The sequence below is a fragment of the Coptis chinensis genome, chromosome 1 (assembly GCF_015680905.1).
Source record: "Coptis chinensis isolate HL-2020 chromosome 1, ASM1568090v1, whole genome shotgun sequence".
Classification (NCBI taxonomy): domain Eukaryota; kingdom Viridiplantae; phylum Streptophyta; class Magnoliopsida; order Ranunculales; family Ranunculaceae; genus Coptis; species Coptis chinensis.
The window spans coordinates 75,117,866-75,129,066 of NC_141456.1; the positions used below are offsets into that span (position 1 = coordinate 75,117,866).

Below are 11,201 nucleotides of genomic sequence, written 5' to 3' on the forward strand. Positions count from 1 at the left end.
CAAAAATGGAAACATTCGCATACCTTGCAAATTAGGTTTGGGCACATGTGGACACCTACGATTTGTATGCTCTGTAAATTGACAGTTGGTACACTTGTTCTTTCCAGCTCTCCCATTTTGCTTAGCAGCTTCCACTACGACAACATAACAACCAACCCAAAATAAAACTTTCTTCTCGTCACAAAGGAAATTTCAAAATCTAAAAGTAAGATCTACATAGAGACGTGTTATTTTTCTTAAAACGTGTACTCGGACAACTTATCAAGAGAGATTAAGCGCATTTACTTACATAAGTAAATTTATTTAGATAAAATACTCGTATATGAACTTACATCCAACATCTCCATTCAACTCGTCATCTGCAGCTCGAGCACTGAGCTCTACATTCTCCCTATTTACACCTACAACAGAGCACACCATAACAAAAATGCGGCCAAATAAAAATCAGAAGCAACTGCCCCATAAAAAATAATCAAACAAAGTGTTAAAAAATGACTGAGAAAATGGATCACTACAATCTTAAACAAAACTGTCACCAACGTATATAAACTTACCCCTACCTTTTGGATACAACCGTGGGCATTTGGGCTTGGTGTGCCCTAAGATACCACAATTGCCACACTTATTTTTTTTCATCTCGTTCTGACCTTTCAGTCTATTAGGATTTTTGGGCTGACCCTTGCATTTTACATATGGTGGATCATTAACTGATTGACGATGTGTGGTTTTAGGAGGAGTAAAAGGAAACTTGAAGGGAATTGGTGGGCTGCGTTCAAAAGTTGATGGAGTCTCATCCATTCTATAAGTTCGATCATGAGTAAAAGGTATGTCAGAGGGAACCTGTGGCCTGCCATCCGAAGTAGATCGAGTCTCATAGTTTATTTGGAAAGAAGCTAACACGGCTTTCAAGGCTTCACTGTCTCCCAGAGTTTTAGAAGCCTACGAACATATATCTTTACAGTTGCTTGTAAGTTCACCATAACGAACGGCTGTGGTAGACCGATTAGAATCATTTGGACTGGCTACTCTAACAACTAATTTTGCGACCCGGGTCCATCTCCTAGAAAAGCAACTTTGTGGAATTTGACAAACGTCTTCATGTTTGTAAATTGAAATTATATGTCTACAAGGAAATCCAGATGACTCAAATAGTCCACATGAGCAATTAACTTCCCTTTCTAAGACGTTGTATTTCACAATTGACTTTTTATGTCTGTTTAAATGACAACTTACAGTGCATACACCAACATTCTCACTCGCATCTTCTCTACCCTCTGTAGTGTACATCGCTTCTTGCTTTAACTCCATGAAAACATCAAAATAAGCTCAAGTGTAGATAGATTCAGCCTATTTTGCATATTCATCTAAGTGGGCATCGATAACAGGCATGCTCGTTGTAGTCTTCACCTCTTCCTCATGCTCTCTTTGGTGGATATTCAAAACTGCTATTTCCAATTTCCCAAAAACATCAAACAACCACATGCTAGGCCTCACATGATGTAGTATAATAGAATTTATACTCTCGCACCGCTGGTTACTTTTACAACCAGCAAAGAAGTAACCATGGAGATAAGCTTCTACCACTTTTCCCTTTTTTTATATATCATTCCCACCCAATTATGTTTATCAACCTTGTAATTTTCCACAAACTTTTCCTATCTTTTATCAAATTCACTACAGGAGCACTTCAAATGCATCAACATCCTTACTTGGGGACATTCTTGAGGCAATTATTCATGATGTGCCAACAACATAAACGGTGTTTCAAATTTGGGAGAGTTGATATCAAAGCCTCACTAATCGCTGGGTCACCATTAGTAATCAAAGATTTTGGGTGTTCTCCGTACATTGCATCAATAAATGATTGTAATTCCCATTTATAAGATTCCACCATCTCACTTGTCATGAATACAAAACCAAAAATTACTGTCTGTTGATGGTTGTTATTCCCAACAAACACTACAATCGGAATCTTGTATTGATTACTCCTGTATGTTGAACCAAACAACAACAAATCACCGAAGCAACTATAATCTATACATGAGGTGGAATCTGCCCAAAACAGCCAAACTAGCTGTCCGCACTCATTTAATTGGTAATTATGGTGAAAGAAAAGATCTTCTTTTGTCTTATTATCCATGTGATCTAGCAGAGTGTTGGCATCGCCATCAATACAACGAATTCTCCTATCATACCCCAATTTATTATACAAGTCTTTCTTCAGAAAGCCAACATTTGAGAAATTTCTAGCTCTATGTACAAAAATATCCATTATTTTGCAATGAAGAATACCCACATCATTTAGAGTCCTAGCATATTCCAAATCATGTTGAGGCACTTTTCTATGTGATCGACCTAACATCAAGCTTGGATATGGCACGAGTGAATGTGTGTGATCCCTAACAAAATCTTTAACAATTTACAACTTTGCTTGGAAATCATAACCAACCTCAAAACAAGCTTCACATTTAAATCGAGTGATTGCTTTGGGTCCTCTTTTGCATTTCCTTGGTATGAGATGCTTTGGATCTCATTCACCTACAGCTGAGCACAAAAATCTCTGCTTAACACGATCACCATTTTTATGAATTCTCAAAGTATCCTAACGAACACTAAAGCCCACTACCTTGGCAAAATCATTATAAAGTCTGTGCGCTTCCTCCAAAGTTTTGAACTGCAAATAATAAAAAGTTGTTTTGTCTTCTTTATAAAGTCTATCAGCCTCTGACCTACTGACGGATGTATCCTTGGTGTCTGTAACTTCATCATTTTCACTATCCACCATGGAAACATTTGATTCATCTATTTCCTCACACATAAAACTGACAAAAGATGTATTTCTAAGCCATTCTTCGTTATCCTTGGAGATATGATTCATGGTAGGATCACTACATAAAACAAATGGAGACTTTTAGCACAAATTTACATAGTTCTACACCCTACACCCTCTAAATGGTAACACTTGTAAGACATTAGAGGGGGGGGCATTTACCCCAACAAAATGGGTTAGCACCCACTTGGTAAAAGGGTAGTGCCATAATGGTTATTCCACTAATTTCCTTTCTTAATATAGGTTTACAGCCCCATCCAATAGAATGATATCCATTTGTTCTCATAAAGCATATACATAGAATATATCATATGTCATTCATGGGATGGGAATGAATCTCCAAAATTAAGAAACCCTAAGAACTCAACACATTATAACACAAATTGGAAATTAAATTGCAAACACGTTTCAAAAAAATTTCTTTCAGTTGAGGAACCAGTTTACTAACCTTATTGTTACTGTAAAGGTTGATAGTGTGTAAGAATGTAAGATGAACTTTTGACCAGTAACCGCAAATTGAAATTGAAATTGATTCAATTAACAAGGAAATGTGATCAACGGTCGATGGTTGTATTAAATGAAGTTAGGGGACGAGGAAGACTGATAATAAATTTTGTTATGTTGAAATGGTTAATGTAATGTAAATATAAACCAAAATCTAATCTAAATTAAAATAAGATGTAAATTATGTTTTCTCCCTTTTAAATAAATGTTATTAAACTTACATAGCCGGTTACCAAAAATAATACTATAAAAAAAAACTTGGACCAGAAGCCTGCGATACGGTGCAGCAGGCATACTCTAGGTGAATCTAAACTACTTTCAAAATCATGACCCTCCTCTACAGTCCCAGTCCCGCAATAGTAAAAAAATTAATTTTTTATGTATCTCTAAATCTCTTAGTCATTTTTTGTCTTATATGGTTTGGTTTTTGTTTTGACTATTTTACCCATATTCTTTTAGTAAATTGATGATATTGCCCTTCTATGATTTAAGCAAAATTCACGTTGTGCATGCATCAATCTAGTGTTAGTAGTCCTCTGGCAACCTTCAGCATAAGAGAGCCAATATTTGCATTGTTCTTGAACAGAACATGACTATATGACTATATGGTTTTTAACCTTCCCTGTGCATATTGAATGGCACCCTACAATCAATTGTTTTCATCAACAATTGTTTAGCATACACATCAAGAGCCTAAAATCAATTCTTCCATTATTGAAAAATAAAAAAAATAAATTCTTCCAGATAATGCCGAAATTTGATTATATGATTGGTTTGTTAGGTTTTATAGCTACATTTTGCATCTAATATTTACACTATATATCATAAACCATTGAAAATAGAATCTTGAAAGGAAACCAAAGTCGGTAAAACCTTAGGGTGATGATACAAGAGGTCTGGGGCTCAAACCCAGATAACATCAAAGAATTACTGATCTCATTTAAAACAGGCTTGCCAATCCAAAAAAAAAAACAGAATCTTGAAAGGAGACTGACTGAAAAGAGATTAAAAAATAATGCATGTGGGTTAACACAATGAAAAAGAATTTGCATTGGAATATTTATCATGTTCAATACGTCTATGTCCAGCGAACATCTCTAACCAATGACCAACATCCAGTTGTGAAAATATCTTCACGTGTAGGGGTATGTTTTGAAGTTTTGAACCACTATAGCCTCCCCCTCTACTTGATTAAGCACCTGAAGTCACAATTGTATTGTGCATAGCAATACTGAGGTTAAACTTGTTTTCTAAGGCCTTTGAGTAACCCATTGTAGACCTTAAGGAGCTCAATTCATGCTAACATTCAAATAAATTTCTAAGGTGTCCAACTCATAAAAGCTAATCTTCCTCTCTGATAAGATAGGTGGCTGCTTAATCAATTGTTGCTTACATATATCCATTGCCCATTATCCATTAGCAAACCAAGTTCATGCATACCACTACCTGTAATTCTAAAGAAACAAAAATATTAAATATAATCCAATTCGATGGCTAATAAAAAAATGTAGGCGCACCTTGGTGTTTTAACCTATTACTAAAGTAAGTAATAGGTTTAGGCATTACACAGTCAACACCCACATTCAGCACAACCCTTTTGGTGTATCAAGAACCCAATATATTATTAGAAAATCTAGTGTGTGCAGGAGAAAGAGTGGTGTAGTTAATGTAAGTCACTCATCACACCGAAAGGTACAGGTGTATTGCATCACGAAGTACTGTACAAGGGCCCAGATTCATGAGTACCGGTGAAGCCTGAGTACTCTAAAATTGCTAATATATTATTACAACAATATAAACAAAGAAATTTTTTTTGTATCATTGTATGTAATCATCCTAATCTGTTTTACACCATTGTCAAAACTTTGAGTGTGTATAATGAGTGAGTAGTCATTGATCAAGATTGCAAGATCCCACGGTCATAATATGAAAGAAGATAATATTTTGGAAATGAACTTCTAATGGTGCCTAGTGAGTGACTCGTAGTCAAAAGGTAAATCACCAACAATCACATAAGGCGACATTACCCCATATAATATTAATCAATATACAAAGTCAGTTCTAAAATAATCGATAATATAGAGTGTGGATTAGACTATAACCACACATGATGTTTACTTCTGAAGAAATGCTTTTAAACCTTAGTATGTATATTAAAACTTAATTTGTTCTAACGATACTACTAAATACTGCTACTAACGGCGAAAAGAGTATTACCATCTAGAATAGGAACCACTTGAAAAAAACAAACCTTGAAGGAAACAGTGTAGCCAAAAAACATTATCACCACATTAAAACCACTTAAAAAAAAACCTCAAAGAAAATAATGTTGCCAGTTTTGAGGGAAAGCTAATAAAACTTATAAATACTCCTATGAAATCGAGTCGAGAGCATTTTTGTTAATTGATACTATTGACATATATGAGTCTCTAATATATTAATAAAATTGACCCTTAATATAAGTTCAAGCTTATGGAGAAATTGGCAATTTAACATGGTAGCAGAGCCACTAGTTTCTGAGAAGTGTCTGGTTCAACTCCTACCAGGTGAAGATGTACAGTCCTTCTACTTGTGTATTTCTAGCGTATCCCGCTTAGGGGGAGTGTTGACATATATGAGCCTCTAATATATTAATAAAATTGACCCTTCATATAAGTTCAAGCTTATGAGAAATTGGTAATTTAACAGATACTCACTTGATTTTCATGGGGGACGTTTTGAAAGATGCCTGAGATCTGCAGATGCAGTTCTGCCTTGTGCTGCAAATATTGAGCCTAGCATGTGGAAGTGATGAAGAACATTATAGCATACCCAAAATCTTCTTTTGACTTGGACCTTTATTTTTCACTCGGCAACATATAAAAATGATGGTTCCCTTGGTCGTTTTCCCTTGCTGTTTCTTTTTGCATACCAAGCAATCATAGATGGATATAGGGGGGTGCGTGTGGGGCGGTCGCACTCCTGAGATTATAAAAGCTCCACTACCACATAACTAATTACCTAACAAAATATTCAAACTATAATGACTCGCACCCCCCAATTATTTTAGCAAACTTCCACTACTGCACCCCCAAAATTTTCACAACTATAGTGAGAGAATATAAAAAAAAATAGTATGAAAAACAGACTAATAAAAAACATTCCAATAAACCAACATTTTTTTTACTTCCTTTTTTGCCCTTACAAAATTATCATTTATCATTTATTTTGAGTCCAAAACCATTAAAGAGGGACAAATGTGTCTTTGAATGTTTGATAGGTTAATGAGACTAAAACAAATAGCCAAAGGCCTAAAGCCCAACAGGTCAGTTTGTATAATTCTAATCACCCATAACAAACCCGTAAGCTCTCCCTCATTTCTTTCACTCTCAAGCGTCAGACCTCAACCAAAAAAAAAACAAATTCAGAAAGGACTTGGGCGCAGCTTGTTGCTCGCTTGTCCTAATTATTTGTAAAACTCGTTATCATTATCAATAAAATTTCTACTTAAAAAAAACAAACAAAGTAAGTTTTTAGTTTCAATGTTAATTTTTTATAGTTTTCTCCACATTATAGTATGGTTATATAGACTTATAGCATTATTAGAAGTTAACAATTTGTTGAATTATTGTAGACTTGTGGACTAGATTATATAGATATATATAGACATAGTAGTATCAATTAATGGCTTAAGTACTTTAGTAGTTAACTTCATCAGTCCATATTAAATTCTTAATAGTCAATGCACTCTAGTTTTATGAATTAAAATAAATACATAAATTTGTTAATCTTTATTGTTTAGATCTTCGGACAAAAAATAAATAAATAAATTTGCATACTTTTTTTTTTTTGGTAGGTGGGGGCACATAATATCGCATCCCCTGGCTTAGAATCCTGGCTCCGTCCCTGGTAATCAGGATCGCCACCTATTTCTTTGCGAAAAAAAATCTTCCAATGGGCAAAGTTTAATCAAACTTCAACAAGGCAAGGCAGGAGTTCCTAATACAATATCCATAAGAAAATGGGCATTGTAAGCAAAAGTCACCATTACAGCCCGCCACCATTCAATTGGTCCAAGAAACCAAATGTGGTGATGGGGTAACCTAATTTTGTGAAAAAGAAAATATAATTAGTAACCCAACAATATCTTATTATATAGAAATGTACTGATAAAAAAATGAACATACTAAAAATAAATTAGGACTCTACACTCCATTCACCATATTTTTTTATATATGTACACAAGTAATAATAAAAGAAAAAATCTTACTAAAAGGATCTCAACCTTCGTACAACATCTTCAAGCTCAGCATCAAATTTTATAAAACTTAGACCAAGCTTAGATATGCTAAATATATCTTCAATTAATTTTGTGAGATGGAGATTGTCCGAAACTGATAAAGACAAAATTTATGTTAAACTAACTATCTATGCGTAACCACAAATAATCAATACTAAATAAGTGCTTAATAATATTCCTACTCTTAATTCATTATGCAATATATAAAGAGTACGGATTCGTTCCACTCATAAACTATCAAGACATAAATAGAATTCAACTAATCAAACAAAAGGGAACAATTGATAAGAGTAATATGTGATGTGAAAATAGTAAATCGGATGTCAAAACAGTAGATATAATAATGATAAAAGGGTATAGAAAGATTCAATCCACCACGCAATTCGATTGACCATTAGGTTGATTATCGAAGTGCCTATTGATCCCTAGTGAACACCAAGTCCTCTCGGATCAAGGCTTCACTACCATGAGAGTTTAGCTTCACCACAAATCTCTTTGGTGGTGGCTCTAAACCCTAGTTAAACTCTTATGTTCTTAATCTCAAGACAATCATAAGAATCAAACTTAAAACACTAATACAAATCCACAACCACACTAATTACCAATCATCCTCACATGGCTTCATAAACCTCCTTTAATGGAGGTTTAGCCTTGTATCATAGGAATCATATTAACTAAAGATTGAATAGAAGACATAATTTAAAGATAATTAAATTAAAAGTAAACTAAAGCTTTTATTAATAATTCTAATGGAGGCTACAAACTAAACTTATAAACTAAAACTAAAAAGGAGAGAGAGAGAGAACCCTAATTTATTCTAAACTAAAGAGGGGAGTAGCCAATCTTTGTAAAGCCTTAACCCTCTTTATATAGGAGAGGGTTAGATTACAATTTCGTGCATGGGCTTTTAGGCTAGGTTATGAACCCATAAATCAAGTACATAACCCAATTGGGTAAATCCAAGACTTTCAATTCTGGTCGTGTTACTGTAGCATGCATTTTCACTAAATTATACTACTCTGATCGAGTCAAAACCATGACCATTGGAAAGATAATTCTGAGCCGGTCATTTTGACATACAATGGACCTAATTCCGCGGCCTGAGTCCAAAGATATGGCCTTTTGAAGTTCTATTAACTTTTCTTCAGCTTTCTAATCCGGTTTGACTTTCACTTAACAGTGTTGACTTGAACTTTTTAAGGGTTTTTTCTCCATTAAACTTGGGCTTTTTTCATGGAACTTCTCTAGCAATCACTTTAGCTCCTTTTAACGCCTATTTAGTAACGAATTGACATTTATTCAACTCTGAAGCCTGAAATACTCAAAAGCACATAATTAGTGATAAACCTATATTATTAATAACATAATTGGCTAAATAGAAATACTATTAAAGGGTTTAAACTACAGTTTTGAGCTCTTATCAAACCACCCCCAAATAGTATTTTGCTTGTCCTCAAGCAAATATGTGAAATTAAATTAAGTGGCCAAAACTGTATTTTTAACTAGTCTCGTTCCACTGAGTGCGACTACATTGACCATATGCAATAAGGCTTTAAACCACTAGGAATTCCCTAGTGGACGAGTTATAGCCTCGTGAGAGTTTTCTAGAGAAGGTACTCTCAAACTTCATTTATACTACAACGACTATGAAATAAAAATAATTGTTCCCTAATTTTATCTCAGAATCTGTACATCTCACTAGTATTTAAACAAGGATGATCATTTCAAAACTTAAACTAATACATGCATAATAATCAAATCATCTTAAGATAAACAACTATACAATAAACTATGATATGAAATGCAATGGTAAGTCCGTTTCTGAAACTTTTGGGTAGCGCGGCTAAGTAGGTTCTCACAAGGAATGTGTCAAAACATATAACGGTCTGATTTTTCCACTCAAGTTTGCTAACTCTAGTGTATAATGGGCACACATTTCCTCACAATATCAATGACAATCCAAAGAGTCGAGGTCGATCAAACACATCTACCACTTACTATCACACAAACATATTCCTAATTGAGCTAGAGGTCTTTATTAGGTGATACGGGGCATAGGTATTAGTTAAAGAAGGAAGAAAATGGATATTCAAAAGACATAATGACCTAAAAATACAACGTACTTTGCAGTTTTTTACATTAAATACAATGTATTATTTTTCTTGCCTAAAAATACAAGATACTTTCAATTTTTTACAATTGATACCATCTGTTAATTAGACCTAAACGGAATACGATTTGGCCGTTTAAAAAAAGTCACGTGACTTGCACGCACCACGTTTTATCAATTATTTTCAACCACCGAGTGGCACCAGAAACTAAGCACAAAACCGTAATAAACTCCCTACCAATATTTTCGTACAACAGGCTTCGTTCCCATCTGTCTTCATAAATAAAAACACAACAAACTAGACTTATTCCTCAAAGGGGTGGCGGAAAAACTAAAAGAATAGAGATGACACTGTGAGGCAGAGAGTGAGAAGTGCTGGTGTTGTTTCTTAAAAGATTCAATTTGGAGATCCCTTTAAAGGTACCACCAGCCTTCCAATTTCAAGAAATGGGTATTCGAGCTTTGAGAGAAAAATTGAAGTCAGGAGGACTGGTGAAGATTTGGAGATGGTTTATGCCAAAGAATACATTGCTCCAAAAGTCAGAAGTAATAAAATACAAAATTTGTTGCATTTATCTTGTTTTTTTTTTTTTTTTTTTCTTCAAACCTTGGAACAAATAAGCGAACTATTATTCAAAGAAGAGTTGAATGATTCAAATGTTAATGTTTTTGCAAATGAGTGAAGACACGTGGATCGGGTAACGATAACAATACGACCGCCTTTGGGATGCATTTGACAAAACTTGCAGGAATTAAGCCAACCCGACAACCCAATCCAATATTTAGTGCAAATGTAAATCTTATCCCAAACCCAACCCATTGCCATCTCCGGACAAGGTCGGACTATGATCGAAGGAGAAGTTATTCCATTAGTTCTTTTGAGTATTTAGTTGATGATGATGATGATTTAGCAGCAGAGGTAGTTGTTTTAGAGAGTAATAATAAAAAAGAGGAACAAGTTACTATTCCAGTGGGGCTAGGTGCTGATGTGGCGGGGGAAGTTGGTAGTGGAGGAGGAAGAGGATGGTTGAAAGATTATGTGGATAGATTAGCTTCATCTGTGTCGTCCAATAATTCTTCTTCATCAATATTGATTTCATTTCGATTTTCTGGGAGGTTTTTTATAGGGAGTAGTCGGAGAAGTATTGCTGATGGGTTTACAGGAAGTTGTCGGAGAAATCGTGGTGATGTTAATAATGGCGGGAGCTGGGATTTGGAGGGAAATGCTTATGGAGAAGAGTTTGGGAATTTTCTGCGAGCAAACAATTGAGAAAACGTGGTGCGTGCAAGTCACGTGGCCTTTTTCAAATGGCCAAATCGTATTTCGTTTAGGTCTACTTAACAGATGGTATCAATTGTAAAAAATTGAAAGTATCTTGTATTTTTAGGCAAGAAAAATAATACATTGTATTTAATGTAAAAAACTGCAAAATACATTGTATTTTTAGGTCATTATGCCTATTCAAAAATACAAGTCT

At 34.6% G+C, this 11,201-nt stretch overlaps 1 protein-coding gene across 1 annotated transcript; it reads left to right on the forward strand.

The window, feature by feature from the left end:
* Positions 1-10,450: 10,450 nt before the first annotated feature.
* LOC147525200 (E3 ubiquitin-protein ligase ATL4-like) lies at positions 10,451-10,993 on the forward strand. The gene has a single exon (XM_086578593.1). The coding sequence runs from the start codon at positions 10,451-10,453 to the stop codon at positions 10,991-10,993; it is 543 nt and encodes a 180-aa protein (XP_086434719.1).
* Positions 10,994-11,201: the final 208 nt, after the last annotated feature.

Bases quoted from the DNA above. Each gene is read 5' to 3' on its own strand.
- LOC147525200 (XM_086578593.1), top strand. From the start codon at position 10,451: ATGCATTTGACAAAACTTGCAGGAATTAAGCCAACCCGACAACCCAAT.